The sequence below is a fragment of the Neolamprologus multifasciatus genome, chromosome 13 (assembly GCF_963576455.1).
Source record: "Neolamprologus multifasciatus chromosome 13, fNeoMul1.2, whole genome shotgun sequence".
Lineage (NCBI taxonomy): Eukaryota > Metazoa > Chordata > Actinopteri > Cichliformes > Cichlidae > Neolamprologus > Neolamprologus multifasciatus.
The window spans coordinates 27,155,028-27,174,252 of NC_140451.1; the positions used below are offsets into that span (position 1 = coordinate 27,155,028).

A 19,225-nucleotide genomic window follows, 5' to 3' on the forward strand; every position below is an offset into this window, starting at 1 on the left:
CGGCAAAGGCAGTAAAAACACAATAGTTGCTCGGAGGAGTGATAGAGAGAAAGAAGGGTAGAGTATTGATTTATACGCACATATTGTTATGGATAAAACAGACTCTCTCTTGTTCGCGGGTATTGGGGGGGGGGGGGGGGGGGGGGGGTAGAGACATTGACTTTGGGATGCAGGGCTGCTCTCTGAAATGTATCAATTAGAAAAAGAGCTCGCTCGGCTCTTACGCGCTCGCCCGCTCAATCGGCTCAGCCTTTTTCTCCTGAAGCGCGTAGTATCCCGGAGACAACCTCGGCTGCAGAGCGCCGGGCTTCATGCGGAGCCCTTTGACTGCGGGCAACAAGGCATGAGGGAGAACTAATCACCCCATTTACACGTTTGTAGCAATTTTACCTAAATGAATTTTAATGCTAAATGAAGGATAATTCGCTTTCTTATCGAGACCCTCTTTCCTCTCTTCTCTTCTGTGTGAGAAAATTACAGCATAACGCATGCATTAGCTGCACATTATCCGCAGCAATGGGAGGAGGGTTGACTTAAGTGCATGTTCTTTAAGTATAAATGATCCTCTACCTTTCTTTAGTGGGCATTTGACATGTTTGTGACTAATCTAGTTTAACAAAAATCAGTTGAGGTTATTTGCTTATTTATTTTTTTGTTAAAACTCCTAAACGACTAATAATGTGTTTTATATGTCATACCTGTATATCGGAAGATAATTTGAGACTATAGTTAGGAATTCTGTTATTTGACAAAAAGTATTTATTTACAACACAGATGTACATATACACCCTTCAAAGGAAAAGCATACGAAACATGTCTTCAAATGAATCTTAAAGATGTGCGTAATACATGTATGAAGCAATGGATAATGGAAGCATTGATAGCACACACACACACACACACACACACACTCATTCTCATACATGCACGGTACCCCTCACATGCATCCTGACACGCACAGTGACTTTTACATTCTCTCCTGTCTGTTGATCAGCATTACATCATCTGGTTAAATCAAAATGAATGGACTGTGGCATAAATGGTGTTTCCCCATAGCCTTTGCCTCTCCCTGTTATCAGGCTGCATCAAACGAAAAGGGGAAGAGAATCCATTGGCCATGCGAGTGTTCAACCATGTGACATAAACATCACTAAAACACTGCAAATAGACTTCCAGAAGCCCTCAATCACAGACACACATGGAGAAAAACAGGAAACAACATGTTTGTGGGACACACACTTTTAGTTTCCCATCCACAATGATTTTTTTAGATTGTTTGTGAGCATAAACAGGAGTTGTGTATCATGTCTGTTCCCCATCTTTACAATTACAGTTTCTTTATAAAACAAAACAAAAAAAAAAAACAGCATAGTGGCAACCAGATTAAAAATCTTGTTTGTCCAAAATGTTAGCTACTAGAAATTTTGTGTAGCTCGAGTTCACTGAGGTTGGATATTAAATGAGCTTGATTACCCCAAACATCATCAGATTTTTTTTTTATACCAATAGAAACCGTCCACCAGTAGAGGAGGATATAATAAATTGATATGAAAATAATAATAATAATTTTAAAAAAAGATGGAGTGACAAGGTGACAATGTAACATAAATACAATTAGCTGCACCAGCTTTTGCTGTGTGTTCCATGAAAGGGCTGTGTGTCCTATGCAGAGGAAAAAAGATCTCAATCGGTATTGTACTCCAAGCAATCCAAATAAAGGCCCTTCAAGAAATGACGGATTGATCGAATTGTTCATTTATTTACTTTTTGCTTTTAAAACTGCAGTGTGATTGAGTAGGGAGAGGGGACAGGAGGTCAAATTTGATGGAGAGACGGCGCTCACACACAGTGTGGAAAAGAAACAGAAAAAAAAACCAGAAAAAAAAGAGAAAAAAGTTCACATCCTTTTTTAAAAAAATCTATTAGAAACAACATAATATGCAGAACAATACAATAGCATTTACAATACTTAAATTCCCAGTTCTTGTGAGAGTCCAGCGTAATTTTACAACAGTATACAGTATATTTTCTTTCTCCACTTGCTTCCCATACTAGGGGTTGATATAGTTATACTTTTAATTTCATTACTCTTGCTTTCCCTCCTTCCAGGTTTCAATCCACTATATTATTTAAAGGGCACCTCTTTTGCTTTGTTAGTGTCTTATCAGATACAGACATTGGCTTCTCTTTGGTCCAATTCCATCGTCCCAAAGAGTGGAGTGCTCCTCACAGGAAGTCTCTTTTGTTTGCCAAAGAGTCAAGACTAAATCAACAGGTGCCACATTCACCAAGGGTACAGGCAAATAGCCCAGCATGTCTTGTGGGTCATGTACGTTTGCAATCACAATCACTTTAATGGAGGAATCCATGTTAACTGGATGGGCAGCAGCAGGGTGGGCGAGGTCTGGTGCCCTCCAGAGAAGAAGCAGGAGTCTGTCAGGACAGGGGTTCATCTGACTGGAGTGAAGTTTGGTTTTCTATGTATCACCTTTGCTAGATATATAGACGAGGATTGTTGGCAGTCATGGAAGTTCCCATGCTGCAGATACCAGCCAAATAAAATGTGTTGGATCTTGGAGGTGAACAGAGGGACTGCCATTTGTTGTCCCCATCAGGAAGTCCGGAAGTCCCCCTCCATAGCTCTATAGGCCTCTGTGAGACACAAGATCCCCTGGTTTGCCCTGCGCGTCTATGGAAAGAGAAGATGAAAATGGTTAATGGTTTTCCACTAAAAGATGTTTTCTGTGTAAAGTTTTTTTTAAAAAAAAAAAAACTCCACTATATTTGGAAATGTTAGTCAGGTCATAAAAATCTTAAAACTGGAGCGAGTTAGCATACTGCCTGCACCACATGGGCAGAAAATATTTAACTACAAAATATATGAAATTGACATTAACTGTTCATTTAATACAACACTGGATCACATCATACTTGCTCTCACGTTACACTTATAGTATGTGAACACTGAAACAGTATAGTATGTCGCAACTGCTGCAAACTCAAAGTAGTGTTAATCTGGGTCAAAAAAAGACCAAACTGTGGCCTTCACTGACACTGTGTGGCTGTATGAGTGAGCGGGAGCGCATTGGAAGGTTTAGTGAGTTAATCCTACACCAGCAGTAATGCTTCTTTAACAGTAGGAGAGGACTTAGAAACCAAACACTCATGATCGACTTGAAGTGATACCAAGGCCTGTGCTTAGCATTTCCAGGATAATCTCTTTAACTGGACTCTGAGAAAACTTAAAATTACCTTTTGATTGTTCGCCGGTCAACATTTGATTAACGATGACTACATAAGACTATTTCAGGTCAGTACTAACATAGCATGCAGTTTAATCTTGCTTTAAAGTGTAATATGCCTGGACAAGACTTGTTTGTGTCACATATTAACCAAAAACAACTTAAACTGGTGCAACCTGCTGCACACCATCAGACCTGCTCATACAATAGAAAAACTATGTAATGAAAACCATCTTTACTGGCACCTCTCACTGCATTCCTCTCTTTAAAGCCAACAAAAGCAGTAATCTATCTTTGCAAGTGGAAAGTCACCATTGAGGACCTGCGGCCATTGTAGTCAAAAACCAAAGGAGAGGTGAGGCTCGCAGTCGCCTGTCACCTGAGTATGCCCCGGGCCTGTCCACGTGTTCACCACACAAATGAGAGGACCACTACAGATGACACAAAGGAAGGCAGGGAAAAGGACAAGGAGGAGCAGCGGGAGTAGGACAATGGCGAAGTGAACGCAAGGGCCCTCGATTGTTATTCCCCTCATACATCATTTTTCACCTGAAGAGAAAAAGGCGCCACTTGCGTAAGGGAAGGGTGAGCTATTATGTTAGCTGTGTTAGATTCATTTACCTTGTTTTCAAGGGAGGGGGTGGTAGGAGTTATTCAGCCAGTGGCATCCAGCCTGTAACCTTTCTATTGTGAAACATAACCTGTGGCACTACCATAAATCATACTATTATGGATGCGACTTTAAAAGCAGTACAGGCCAGTGTTAAGGGAATGATCTGTGAAATTTCCATGACATTAAATACCTACGATGCAATTTTTGGAACATACTGTGTGTTTAATAACCACAGGACAACAATCCATTCATCTGTTGATTCTCGCCCTTAGTTTGTTTGGCCTTCTTACAGTTTCTCCCCCTGGTTAACAAGATTGTCCTCATTACTGCGGTAAATACATGTCAAGGGTCTAATAAATGGTATGCGTGCTTGAGAGAGAGCACACATCGCTAATAAGGTTTTTCAGTTAATAAGCCAATCAATACATTGAGCTGGAACCCTCATTTCTTAGCCTCTGAGAAGGATTCCAGAGGGGCCAAATCAACAGTGACACACATTCACATGGACAATACAAGGGGGCGCAAAATCCCCATTGGGACCTGGTTTTTTTTTTTTTCCCCCCAGTGTTCGTTTATAGTAAAAGTTCATCCAGCAGAAAAATAAGTTTAGGGTGGGGTGGAGGGGGTGACAGTGGGAAGGTTTGTGGTAGTTGATGGGATGAGGGAAGGGATCTTGACCTCTGCGTAGAAGGTTAACAAATTTGTGCTTAATGATTGGAGCAATGAATCCTGGGACAAAGGGTCTCCAGCCAAGACTGGCAGCAAAGGGGTTACAGACAGCGTTCACTCAAGCATTCTGCCCGACATTTTGGGAAAAGCTCCAAGTGGGCAGGCCCAGAAAAATTCCATACGCTCTGTGCTATAATTAATTGTCATGAAACTAAAAATTACAGTTTTCCGGGGCCACCCCTGGCTAATTTTGTGGAAGAGAAAAAGCAAGGGGGAGGAAGAAGGGAAAGGGGGTAAGGGTCATCTGAGAGTCACTCTTGTCACTATCAAAGGCTCAGTTCACTTCTGCTTCAGTTGCTGGGCTTCATCTCTGCTGACAGGTGTATTGTTTCGCAAGGGGATAGAAGCTCTGTAATCATCATTGGGTGGAAAGCATAATGCTCTTCACTAAGCAGGACTAATTGGCTTTAGTTTTAACTAATGTTGCAATGTGACTGCTAGGCACACCTTCTGTATCAACGCTCAGCACTCCTCAGCACAATAACCGCTCAATTTAGCCCCGCGGAAACAAAATCTCAACTCTGCTAATGAAAATTGCTTATAAAATATAATGAACCTGTGCTCTCTTAATCAAATAAGATAACCGTCCCCCACCCCCCCTCATGTAATAACCTATTAATTTAATTGGTCATGAAAGAATATAACACATCACTTACATTTAATTGACCTAGAAAGGAAAATAGCAATATTTGACAGAGACAAGCTAGAAGCTAGTAATGGCTAGCTGATGAAGCTGTAAAGAAACGTTCCGTTTGTGAAGAAAAGTAGAAATATTTCTGTCACCATCCCTCTCCCATCTACTCTCTTCTTCCCCTCCCTCCTTCCGTCCTTCCTCCCTTTCCTCCCTCTACCCCTCCCCTCTTTTCATTTACTCTTTTCTCTCTCGCCATCTCTTTATTCGCCCCTCCCTCTTTCTCCCTCTTTTTTCCCTTCCTCTGTCTACTCGTCTTCTATGTGCTTTGCCTGTCTCGCGGAGGATTCCTCTGGTGGCCCAATTACGAGATTCAGCAGGCAAATTGAGGCTGTTTAAAGCAAGGTCTGCTGGGAAGGCTAGCAGCTGCTTGAAAGAGGCTGCTTGGACACAGCGAACCAGCCCTGATGTTTACACACTTGCACATAAACAGACACACATGTCTCATTCTGAGGCATACTCTTTCTATTACAGTGTCTTCCAGCTTTCCAAACCTGGAATATGCCATTTGACGCAAGAATGTCTGCTATTGTTTCAGTTGTGGACATTTGTGACAGAAACAAGGGTGATATATTTTCACTATAGCACACACAAGCACACGCGTTGTGTGGCGGGTTAATGGTCTCTATTTTTGTAAACTGAATAAGTCAAATCCATTGGTCACACCTCTAGTGATGGCATATTTAATTTGGATCTAGTCAATTAGGCCCAGCTAAGCTCCATACCCTGCTGGCTACCTCCTCCATTTTTGCACTAGTTTGTGTCCCCTCCCTGTGCCAGGAGTAATCCTATTACCATACACACACATGCACATACATGCACACAGTTATAAACACCCACATTCAGCACATGTATGTATTTCACAATGTTTGTGTATAGTATCCATGTAGCCAGAAAGGCTGGCACACACAGGTACGCGCACATATGGCGTACAAAACGGGCTAATTCGTACACGTACACACATATAACAATGATGTTTACTACGATTGGACCCATAGCCACTTTATACACACTGTGCACTGTGACAACACCAAGCCTGTATACATCCAGAATTATGTGGGAGTCTGTTTGGCCCTGGGGCGAAAGAGAGAAGGAAGGAAAGAGAGGGAAGGAAAGAGAGGGAAGGAAAGAGAAGGGGGATTGGGGGGGGAGGGGGTGAGAGAAAGAGAAAGAAAGGGAGAGAGAGAGGGCAAGAGAATTAGAGAGAAACAGAGAAAAAGGTGTTGTGTGAAAGAGATGGAGGAGCAAAATTGACAGTGAGAAAAACCACAAAGAGGGAGTGAGACAGAGCAAGCATTAGAAAGACAGAGGGAATGGAAGGGTTGGGTTGGGGGTGGGGGTGGCACGGGGGTGGGGGGTGTGGGGGGCTCCTCTAGCTGGTTAGTGTGTGTATTAATGTGGCTCATGCATCAACAGCAACCCGGCAGATTTATGACACTTAAGGGGCGCTCACTTCTCGCTCTCTTTCTCTCTCCCTTCTCCTTGCACCACAACTGCTTACATTTTTGCCAATCAGTCTGTTGCCATAGCAACGTCGTACCTGCCCCCCCAATTTCCCCCACCCCATCGCACCACCAACTCCCTGTCCCAACCCATCCCTGCCTTCCTTCCTCCTCATCACCCCTCTCTCCTCCTCTCTGCCCCATGTTTAATTAAAAAAAATGTGGACAAAACAGTTCATATAGAATAGATTTTTTGTAATTATCATCAGTGAATATTGCATGACAGCTTTTCACCTGCCTTCCTTTCTCTCATTCTTTTTTTTCCACCCTTAAACCTTCTTCTCTTATCTCCCCTGCCTGACATATATATAAAAAAAAGGTCTTGTAGCTTTTGGATATGTGAGAAAGTGAAGCAGCTACACACACATGCACAGGCATTACATACACAAAGAGTTACAAGGTTGTGATCAAAGGCTCTTATCACCAGACCAAGGGGTGGGAGAGTTAGACAGAGAGTAACTGAGAAAAATCAGCCTGGGAAGAAAAGGAGTCTGTTTGTAACAAAAACCCATTTGCTTAAAAAAAAAAAGCCTAAATATATCAGTTTGGAAAATAGCCAGTTTCCAAACAGTGACCTTTGACATCTCACAGACACTCCCATTGTACTTATATTTTTGTAATTATCTTGTGGGAGAATATTTCTACAAGATGAACATCTTATTGTAAATTGCACCCTCCATACTTCCTCGTGGTGAACTGTATTTTAATAATATACTCCAAGTCCAAAAAAGTCTTGGGCAAGAAAGCCTGTGTGTTTGTGTGTGTGTGACAAAGTGAGCATATTACTTACATCCCCCTGTGTGTTGTGATTGGTCGCACTGGAGTAGGGCTACATGTAGTGCCACTGACCTTCCATGCCCATGTTCATGCCCATTCCACCCATTGGTCCTAAGAAACACAGAGATACGTTGTTAATTCTTTATTTATTTAATCCAAGTGTAACTAGGAAATGGTTTGCAGACACCGAGCGAAATAATATGATGGTTTAACTGTGACAGACAACATGCTGGATCTGCCGTGGTGAGGTGTGTGAAGGTGATGGGGCGGGGTGGTTAAGTAGCCTGGCAGTTTATCCAAACCTGCTGACTTTGAGTGGAGGGTGAGATAGGGTTAGGGACTTGGGAGAATCCCAGAAAACAGGGGATAGAGGAGGAGGAGAGGAGCTTAAGGACAAACTCTGGGATTAAACCTGATGGCGTGAGAGAGAGGGACTGTGTGAGAAGGAGTAGGAGTGAGGAAGGAGATGGTTGTGTAATGTGATTGACCACACCTGTTCTGGTGTATTCGGGGAGGGCTAGATAACAGTGTGTTTGTGTGTGTAGTGCGTGTATCCTCATTCTGGTGTAGGAGCATTGCACAGCATAAACTTAAAATACTAAACAGCAAACAGAGACAAAAAAAAGTCAAGAATGACGCTGGTAACATAAGAATCGAGAAGACAAAGGCAAGAAGATGAGCTGAGAAAGGAAAGATGGGAAGAGCAAGAGAGGAAAGAAAGGGACAGACACGCTGCGCAAGCCTTACCAGGTGGTCTGATTCCCATGTGCTGCTGGCCGTCCATGACGAAACCCCCCATCGGCTGGCCATCTGGATTGTAGGGAGCTCCTTGACTTACTGTGGATGGAAGAGAAGACAGGGAGGAAGGGAACAGAGTGGTCAATTAGTGCTTTTAATTAAGGCTCAGTGGCCGAGGCGGGATCATCTGTTGACTGGTGCACGCACGGGAAGCCGCTGTTGTCTTTCAACGTCATTCTACTCCATGTCTCTGCAACTGAGTCTCCACTGTAAGCCCCTGGTAGACTTTAATACGTCTAAATGTTCTAAAAGGGATTGGACTGGGTGTTTAGCGCACACATGCAAGGACTGTTGTTTCAAGACTAGATTTAGACCATCTGGAAGAGTTGAGGAGCTGCTTTTATAGACTGACTAATTACGAACCAATGTAACATATTAGCATGACTCAACTGGGCTAGTGCAAATAAAAATTACTCTTAAATTTTAGGCCATAACATACAGTTGTTTCGTCTTTTTACGGCACTTTGCTCTCTGCGGGTATCACAGGGATCGTCTAAAAGTTTGTGTTTGTGCATTAGATGTTTACATTCATAACACGGGAATAACTTTAATTTCTAGTATGTTATATTATATATTTATGGAAAATTCAGACTGATATATTTGGCGTGTTTGGAAACTGGTATCTTCACTGGAATTTTAGAAGTCAAAGTTTTGAGAGCTCAAACCAATGGCTAAGTTTTAAGGGGTAGAACATTTGTGGTTAAGAACTGTGGAATCCAGAAAAGACCTAAAAATACTGCCGGTGATTTTTAATACTAAAGTAAGAATAGTTTAGACTCAAAGGTCTCAAACTAATTTTATGCTTCTCTAAGTAATTTTGACACTTAACACTGCAATGTTTGCAGTGCATTGTTACTGTGCACATTTAAAGAACGAAAAAGCGCTCTAATCAGTTTTCCTTTGGAACAATAGAAAGTCATTCTTGCTGAATAATGCCCAAACATTGCCTCTGCCTAGGGAGGAATGACAAGTGAAACCTGATAGGGTTCCTACTTTTTGCTCACTTCTATTGTCCCAGTTTCATAGAAATCCACTTACCTTCGATTTAGCCTGTTAGGGGGTCAGTCAAGCAAAAGCAAGACCTCGGCCCTGCTGAATGTCTTTGAACTTTACTGCGCCCCTAATGCCACCCTGACCTTTGACCCCTATTACAGGTAATAAAGTTTACGGCAGCCCAAACCAAGCCATGCACCAGAGGAACCGCTCACTCACTCCCCTCGCTGCCTGGACCAGCCACAAATAGGGTAGAGGGAGGGTGTTGAGAGGAGCGAGAGGGGTGTGTGTGCGTGGGTAAAAACAGGTCTGGAGCCAAAAAGCCAAACAACGGTCACCCAAAAAAAGAAAGGGGTGTAGTTGTCTCTCGGTTTGAGCCAGGGAGGAAGGACAGAGTGTTTTTTTTTTCCCTTTCCTCAACTCCTTCGGCTCACTGGAAAAAAAACAAAAAGTTGGCGGTGGGATGGGTGGGGGGGGGGGGGACTGGTTAAGAGCAAGGCTTACCAAGAACACAGCTAGTTTTGTTTGGAGGATAAAAGGAAAAATAAATCCACTCGTCATTAACTTGCTTTCAGCCAAATTATATTTTATAATTAATAAATAGCTTTCACTCCAAATGCCATGTCATCATTAATTAATGATTGCTGTTAATGTTGTAACATTTTGGTTTTGATTTTAGTGCTCAGTCACAACAGGGGGGGGGCTGGATCTTTTGGACATTCCAGGGTCGGGGCATCAGTCCTGTATTTACCAGATGAGGGGCCTCCGGGTGCATGGAGTGTGGATGGCTTTCGCCTGCGCGACTTGAATACAGTAACTATAGAAGACTTGCCTGCACGGTTTGACTGGTCGATCATGGGCTGCACTATTCTCCTCCTCGCATTAATGAACCTGAAGTAGATGAAGAGCAGGGAGGAAAAGGGCAATAAAGGAAGAAGGGACAAAGACAGAAACAAAGTTAGTGTATTTTTCAAGACAAGATCAGGCAAAAATGCTGACTAATACCTAGAAATCATGGCACACAGCACGAAAACAAACATATTGCCAAATCAGCCTCTCTTTCTTAGCTAACCATAATAATGATATGGAGTAATTACTCTCCCATAAGCATCTGTGATCCCTGGTAAAGCCCCACTAGAGGCACAGCGAAAGTCACATCTTAACAACCTTAATAATCAAGGCAGCTGTCTTTGAAAATGCAGAACTCTACGACTTGTACAAACTTGCACAGCCTCGGCACATACGCAGACATCAGCCTGAACACTGGGGTCTTTGTGGGGCGAGGCTTAGCCACGATTTTTTTTCCCTGCCTCTGAAACATTTTAACCCATCTTGCCTTGTTGGAGATGTTCCACCTCACAACGAGCTGAGATTGCTGACTGTTTAACACACTTGGCTTCGCGTGTAGCAGTGTGGGAAGTATTGCTGACAGAAACATGTCATGTTGCCACCAGTGAGAAGCACTGTTTTGGGTGATACTGTGTTAAGACAGGTGACCATTTGTTACTCTGTGACAGCAGGAGGTGTGTGTGTGTGTGTGTGTGTGTGTGTGTGTGTGTGTGTGTGTGTGTGTGTGTGTGTGTGTGTGTATATATAGTCTTAGACTAAAATCTTTTATACTTCATTACATCCCACAAAAGCAAGTAGGCCATTTATTGTGTACACACAAACACTGTTACTTACTCACACACTCTTAATCCCTCTCTCACTCCTAACATTTATTCACATACATTCGCACCCACACACACACTTATAGGTGGCGCTCCGGCCTTGGTCAGCTTAAACTCTTGTGAAATGAACCTTTGACCCTCGGTGACCCAAAGGACAGAGGACTCTCGGGGCTTCTGACTTGATTTATGTGTTCCTGCTGTTACCCCACCGGACTCTTCTATTTCATCTCTGAAAGGGGAGCATTTGCTGAACTTTAAGGAAACAATAGTCCTGCTACACTTCTAAAGCTGGAACACAGTGCAGTTAAGAGCTTTGGGAAGGGACAGCAGGGGAACAGAAGCAAAACGACACTAGGATGCTGCGTCTGTTAATTAGTGAATGGAAGCCTCTCGCTTTATATGTATCCTGCATTATCTTGTAAGGACAGCGCTGTAGGGAAATAAACAAACAGAAGGTGGCAAAGGCAGATACCAAGAGAAAAATAAAATGATTAACAGCCTAATTGCTCCATTATATTTTGCAAGCTGCTTTAGAAAAACTGTTCGCTTTGGCAGGGATGCAGGCAGAGCTTCCTGTGAAGTGAAATTTTTTTTACATCGGAAAAAAAAAAGTTGCGGAGATTCTGTCAACCTTTGAACTTGAAGCTTTGGGGCATTTTTTCCTGTATTTGTTACAATAAAGTATACAACCTTGGAATTTCAAGGGGTAGAAAGAAATAGAAGGAGGTAGGGAAGAATGCAAGAATGCACTGACATGGCAGAGAACCATCAAATGAGGGAACGTCTGGAGTTTTATCACCACCACCACCCCCCCTCTCTCTTCCTCCCCCACTGCCCTGTTTTGTTGGGGGAGATATGAGAGGAGGAGCAAGGGAGAGGGCGAGGAGGGTTGAGGAGGCCTGAGCATTCCTTTAACTTTGCTCTCCTCTCCTCTGCTCTCCAAACCCTTTACAAGGTTAACTGGAGGCCAGTGCAAGCTCACTGTTGATCTCTCCCTCCTCTTGTCATCCATAGCTGTCTTATTGTCACCATTTTTATTCTTTGACTCTTTTCTGTCTCTTTGTTTTTCCAACATGGCTTCTACCTGTTTTAAACATACACTGATGCAACAAAGGAGGATTTTTCAGCAATAGGTGTACACTTCTTAGAAAGTCAGGTATTCATTCCTTGCGCAATAGGGCTTAAGGCAGATGTGGACTTCAAACTTGATGTGAAATATGGCAAAAAGAATTTATTTACTCTAAGGATTAAAAAGGCGTTAATGAAATAATAATCCTACTCCTACTGCTGCTACTAGACCTACAGGTGATGTTGTTATTGCGACTCCTAAAAAAACAACAGTGTCCATGCCTCTCTTTCTTGTATCTGTTTCCTTCTCCAGCTTGCTCCCTTCTTATCATTCCCTCCCTGTATGGTGGAAACTGGCAGCCCACCTCACAGCAACGAATCTACAGACTAACCCACCAAATCCCCTCCTCCTTTCAAAAACTCTTGCCGGTTTCCTGTCCCTGTCGTCCCTATATCTGAGGCCAGATGCACCATGGGGGCTGGAACAAAGGATAAAATGCTTCTCATAATAGCAGCCAGGGGAACGGAGCGATGGAGAGCGGGAGAATGGAAGGGAAGGAGGAGTGAGAGAATCAGAAAAAAAAAAAAAGCAAGGGGATCTGGTCTGCAAACCAGACACTCTTGCTGTGACCGTTAATAAGCTGACAGAGAGAAAGACTGGGGGGGTTGGTGGGGTTAGGGTGAGGGAGATGGAGAGAAAGGAGGGAAAGGAAGATGGATGAAATAAGAGGGAGAGACACAACTCGGAGAGAGATGGAATGATGGAGAGAGAGAGAAAAGAAAAAGAGAACCAGAGAAGAGAAAAAATGGAGCGGGGCTTCACCTTTTCACGACCCCTGGGTGCTATAGGGCCTGTGTGTTATGGCCTGTTCATTCCCCTGGCTCCCATCACAACACAATGAGCTGCACTATTCAGCTCCACTCAGTACAACAATAGCTGGGCTATTTTGGCGTGACACACCACTGGTGGTACGCCTAAAGTTGGGCAAAGGAAAGAACACGACTTGAAATAAAATTTGTTGGAATCCAACATGAACACCGTCAGGATGTGAGCTGGATTCACACCAAGAGCACACATGTTTGACACATGCATGCACCCATGACACAGTGGATCAAGACGCATGTCGGCCACGTGTTATGCCAGAGTTGAAGGCACTAAAGTCATTTAAGGAGACAGAGTTTTATTGTTTTTTTGGGGGGGGGGGTTTGTTTCTCTCTTTTGTCGGATCCATTTCTCCTTCTGAGATTGCTCATGTCTGGATTAATTCTCCTACCCCTCTCCCTCCTCCTCTAGAAAGAGTGGAACTGATTGCGACGGCGTCTGCCAAGCCCTTGCTAATGTCCTATTCTCATTACGTGCGACACACACACACACATACACAGACATACTGAGCCGAGTCAGCTGCACACAGGTGTACACGAAGCACACGTGAAATGCCCAATTAAAAGCAAGAAATTGTCTTTTTCATCAGCTGCCTTTGTTGCGTGACCAATTAGGGGATAATTTAATAACGAGCAGTGGAAAGATGCAGATTGGATATACAAAAGGTTACTCCACAAGCTCATTGATTTAAATTCATGTGGAGTTCTCAATATCTGTGGCGCACATACTCACACATGCATATCTCCTGAGCCAACTACCGATATTATATTAGTAATATGAGACGCGCAGAAACACACAAATACGCACATACAGCGCACACATCCACGCCACGTTCTCAACACTCACTTACGCTATTACATTAGTAATCTGAGAGAATTTTGCACACGCGGCCTGCACACATCTCATATTTTTTACACCGCTGGATATTTCAGCATCACATACATTCGTCAGGATCCAGCGGTGTACTTCTGCGCACGCCGACAGAGGTTTACATGCATATTCAAATCTGACAGCCACTTAAAATAACTCTGCAACCACACATTCCTCTTAGCTGCCAATCAATGTGATTTAGACGCAGTAAAAGAAAGCAAGCTTCGACGGGTAGAATCATGTAGCTTATCATCAGGCTGTCACTGCACGGATACCATTGATTGTCTCCTGCTCCACCACAATTAACGCATGGCCCATATTTCCTTCAGATACACACTGATGGTGTGCGCGCACGCTCTTTCTCTCTCTCATTCACCCATGTAATGTAAAAAAAAATCTATTTTTTAACTCTTTATTTGTTTGCTCAAAACTTGCTGTTTTTAAAAAAGTGACTTTAACACATTACTCTTGCTTAATATTATCCAAAATAATAATTGCACATTTTCACACACATAAATTCAGTAACAGTTATCCCAGCCTAAGCCACGCATTTATTTCCGCAGAACTTTATTATCCCATCCTATGTCCCAGAACATCACCATCTTCTTAAGTAATTAGTTATTTTATTATACAGCTCACATATTCTCTTATGCACAGCCGGGGGTGGCAGGGCATTCCCGTGCTTGTACCTGCACTGTATGTGTGTATGTGTGTGAGTATACTGCATGTGGGTGTGCAAGGGAATTACAGTTATGAGTTTTTCCTTTTGTTCTCCTCGGTTGATGACTTAACTCATAAATCACCTCCTTCTCATTTCCCCACACTCTATCTCCATCCCGCCTTCTCTTTCTCTCCTCCTCTGTGTCGTTTTCGGGTCAGATGCTTGGATTAGATGCTTCAGATTAGTTTAAATAAACTATCGGAGCTGCTTGCAAAATGCCTAGTTGCAACACAAACAGTTACAGCATGGGAACAGTTTTAAACAAGACTAATTCAAATATGACTCAGCTTTATTTGTTGTGTTTACGTGACTTTTATATGGACTAATGTCCCTAAATAAGCACAGATGGTACTTAATGAAGGGTGAATTTCATTAATCCTCAGATTAGTGGCACAGGTTAAGTTTGGGTAAATATTAAAGTTCATTGAGAAAAATTGTCTTATTAAAATTTTGCAGAAAAAAGGTAAAAAAAAAAACCCAACTATTTAATAATTACAATTGTATTATTTTTGTACTTGTGATGCCTTAAAATAATGTTTCCTTGTAGGAATACTGACATATTCACAAAGCAGTGATGCATTTAGGATCATCATGTTGTTTTCTCTCTTATCCCATCAGTCTTGCAGTCATCTCAGCTGCATCTGAGACCACTTGCAGGGAACCGGGACTGGTGCAGTTTATCTTGAGAAGTAAGGTTTTGAGCTAAGATCTAGACTGTGCCAAAAGGAAAAAAGGCTACTGCAACTATCTATGTGTAAGCCTTACATTGTGCAAAATGACTGGATTCGTCTTAATTGTCTGTGCAGCTTTCAGCAAGTACAAACACTCACATGAGTACAAACAGTTAATGCATAGCAATACTTGCCCTGCATGTGCCCACTTGCCACTTCAAAGCACCGTTGTCTTATTTGCACCATTTTTCCTAATGCTGCTCAGACAGATCAACCAGCAAAATATACCTATGGCAACCTGCAGCCAGATGACGACATGTGTATTTCATTTAAATGTCCAAACTGAAGAGGAAAACAACAGTGGCACATCACTGCTGGCGAGCAGAAATGTTAATGCAGACCCTTCAGAAAATACAGTCAAAGCACCTCCGTGTGGTGGCATGAACTACCAACAAGATGAGAGACCCACAAACAAAAATGCACAGGTGTCCAAACTGAATAATGCTGCTAAGACAATGTGGGCCAAGCAGAGGGGCGAAACTCTGGGATTGCTGTCACTCAGTATGCTACATGTGCAGCAAGCATTTTGTCACTGATTATTCAAATATCCATAGGTCACTATTAGGCTACTCCATTTCTTTAAGTTAAGCTAAAACAGCATGCATCTGGTATTGTAGTGGATTGTGCATCATTCAGAGAACTCTGAAAAGCTAAAACATTGCAACCACCTAACTACAGCAGTTTGCAAACAAATAGCTAATATTAGCTTTCTAATGTTCCTTACATTTGGAAAGCAAAAGGTGTTTTTTTAGTTTCGAGACCTGCTTTGCTTGTGGGGCCAATGTTTTCTTCTTTAGAGACAGTGTAATGATTATATTACACTGTCTCTAAAGGCCCTATGCACTGGGTCTGTAGAGAAGATGTGTTAACTTACACATAACCTTGGGGTTAGCTGTGACCAACATGGAGATATAAAAACAATATAGAAAACAGCTGACAAGTAGGGTTGAAGTAAGGTCACGCAGCAGTAATGTGATCAGATTGTTTGTCTGTAGCTTTCTTGTTATTAATTATGAGGCCTGTATTTCGATTTAGCTTAACATATAAGTATTCATCAGGAGGCAGTCTCCAAATGCATGCACAGCTATTTACAGACACACCCACAGAAAAACACACACATTAAGTAAATGCAGGTCTGCAAATACAGCCCCTAATAACACGAGGTGGATTAGCAGGATCCAGCGCCGCATATGGAGGAAAACTTAAGAAAACAGTGTGAAATTTAAAAGGAGCTTTAGACTGAGAACAACCACGGGGTCACTTAATCCCCATTACGGCACACACATAAAATACAAGCATGTAAGGATACACGCACACATACACACACGCTCCCTGTTGCTCTCCTCCCCAAGAGCCCAGTGTCCATTAAGAGAGCCATGAATCTAGCACTAAAGCTGGTTTTACAGAGTGGAGCAACAGGACGGGTAACCATTCACACACAAACTGGAGAGGAGCGCTGTGTGTGTTTAGTGTGTTATGTGTGTGTGTGTCCATGACAACCAGGTGCCTCTCAGACGTATATGGAGGAAATGTTGGCCACTTGAAAAACATACATGAACTCACTGGCTCTGACTTTGCTGGCTTTGCAATTCCTGTCGACTTCTATATAGGACTTGCCAAAAAGCAAAATCTAAACAGAGGGTGGGAGAAACAGGATTAAGAAAAAAGTGTTCACAATACCAGAAGACAAAAAAAACCAAGACAAAGACAGAGAAAAGAAATTAAAAGGGAGTCTGCAGCTGTCACATGTGACCCCAGTCCCTCTCTTTATCTCTGTTCCTGCTTCCCTTCACACACATTCAGACAGTCTTGGACTCAGTGAGCCAGTCATCCATCAATGCCAAAGAGAGGGTATGGCTTGAAGCCTGGCTTTACCCAGAAACAACATGGCTGTCCTGCACACTGCCCACTCCGCAAACACCAGCGGACAGAGCATGTGTCCTTTAGCCTTTGGGCTTAGATCGAAATGTGTTTATGTGTGTGTGTGAGTCTCTGCGTGTTGCTCTTTGTGAATGTGCAACGCTCTGTTTGCAGCACTCCACTTTTCTGTGTTTATGAAGGTTTCATGGGCAAGGTTGCATATGTATTTGCTTTAAAAAAAACCAAATACAGTGTGTGTTTTTCTTCCCCGTGTACACAAACGCACCAACTTAACATGCACACACACAAACACACAAAAATCTCAGTCAGAGAGAGATGACCACCGTGTCACACAGAGACAGTATTGCTGACAGGGCTTGCAGTGGGGACTGTTGCAAACACACAGTGGTTGACCTAAATCCCCCCATACTGCCCGTGTCATATCCTGTCTCTGCGCGTGTCACTTCCACCCGCTGGCTCACAGCGGCTATCGCTATGGGGATCCCTCTGAGTGCCCAGAAACTAGCAGAAGCAGCAGACATCTACAGTCAGCAAATACAAAAGAAGGAGTGAAAGTAAAGAAAAGGAGCAATATTCTGACATGACAGCTTCTAATGCATTTTTAAAATTTACATACTGACATTTAAATGTACCTTTTTAATGTCAGCTTACCTACTTTAGTAAATGCATATACAATTTCAGGATTTAATTAAAAAAAAATCCAGTTGCTAGAACATTTTACCACTACTGTAACAATCATCAAACACGGGTGTCCGATCCAGTTCATCTCACCAACACCGGCTGGCAACTGCCACGTGTGTCAGTGCCGGCAGAAACATTCTCATTTTATGCTTTGTCAACAAATCCCCTACATGGAACCGTCACATATTTTAATTGCATAAAATCACTGTCAGTCCTCTGCCTGTTAATTGTGGGAGAAGCTGTCCTATTTTCCTCGATATTTAACTTTGGCACGCAGCACTTGATCGCCGTCCTGCTGGTTCACTTCACAGTAGTGTTTGATCAACATGAGAAAACATTAGCGTGAGAACAACAACAACTGACTAATGGTGGCGAGTACGACAGCGACCATGTGTGCTTCAACACAGATCCTGGGCATTCACATTGCGCCGCCTTTCATGTTTTGGACTACCCCCTCCTCTACAACAAAAGGAGGTTTAAAAAGCAAGAGAGAGGAGTGGGGATAAAAAAAAGGAAGGGAGTAAAAAAAAGAAAGGGAGAGGGGCGAATGAAGGGAAATGCAGGTTTGGCCTAGGGCAGCGTGCTGTGATGTAAGAGAAATAGAGAAAGTGAGGGGAAGAAAGAGGGCAGTAGGGGTGAGGAGAAATGGTGTTTTTTGTAGTCAGTCATTGCACATGGACACCTATTTGAGTGTGCAGACACACACACACGCGCACGCGTGTCTACACACACTTTTGTTGACATAATACAGTAAAGACGGGGTTGTGTCTGCACAGGCTAAAGTTTCCTGTATGGAACTATTGTTAGCAACAGACTTCAAACCAAGGGAAGAAAATATTGTTCTTGAAATTATTTTCACATTTTTCCTCAGTGTTGAAATCTTAGGCTGAGGTCACATCTAGTGAAAAGTGTGCAAGTGCGTGTGTGTCTTTTGGTGGGGGCGGGGGGGGGGGGGGGGGGGGGTTCCTGTAATGTCAAGGAGTTTCAGGCTGAAGCAACTTGACACAGCTGCAGTGTACGAAACAAGCTTCGGGGCATAGACTGAAACTTGGCCTGCTAATTCCAAAACACACAAACACACACCTCAGAAGACTTTCTGTGAACAAGTTCCAGCATCTCTCTCTTTAGCCTGTCAGCTTGCAGAACACTGAAACTTGTTGTCATCTGCTCTCATTATTTCAACTGTTTAACACAGTTTATTATTCTTCCAATAGGTGGATCTTTTTTTTTTTTTTTGCATTAATGACATTTTTAACTACTTTAAGTAGTGACAAAACAGACTGGACACACAATATGAATGCCTTATTGAGCAGGAAATATGCATGGCAAATAGAGGAGGTAAGATTTCAACCTAGATTTGCCTTCATATGCTTCA

General features: G+C 42.8%; 1 protein-coding gene across 2 annotated transcripts in view; it reads right to left on the reverse strand.

The window, feature by feature from the left end:
• Window positions 1-736: 736 nt before the first annotated feature.
• Window positions 737-19,225, reverse strand: part of meis1b (Meis homeobox 1 b) — a 78,124-nt gene continuing 59,635 nt past the window's right edge. The window contains exons 10-13 of one of the 2 annotated variants that reach the window (XM_085182318.1): window positions 10,178-10,236; window positions 8,302-8,391; window positions 7,568-7,665; window positions 737-2,689 (exon numbers count right to left, since the gene is read on the reverse strand). In XM_085182318.1, the coding sequence (XP_085038444.1) occupies window positions 7,607-7,665; window positions 8,302-8,391; window positions 10,178-10,236 (208 nt within the window). In that variant the 3' untranslated portion in view covers window positions 737-2,689; window positions 7,568-7,606. The remainder of the gene's footprint in view (window positions 2,690-7,567; window positions 7,666-8,301; window positions 8,392-10,177; window positions 10,237-19,225) is intronic. The other variant, XM_085182319.1, reaches the window with a different exon arrangement.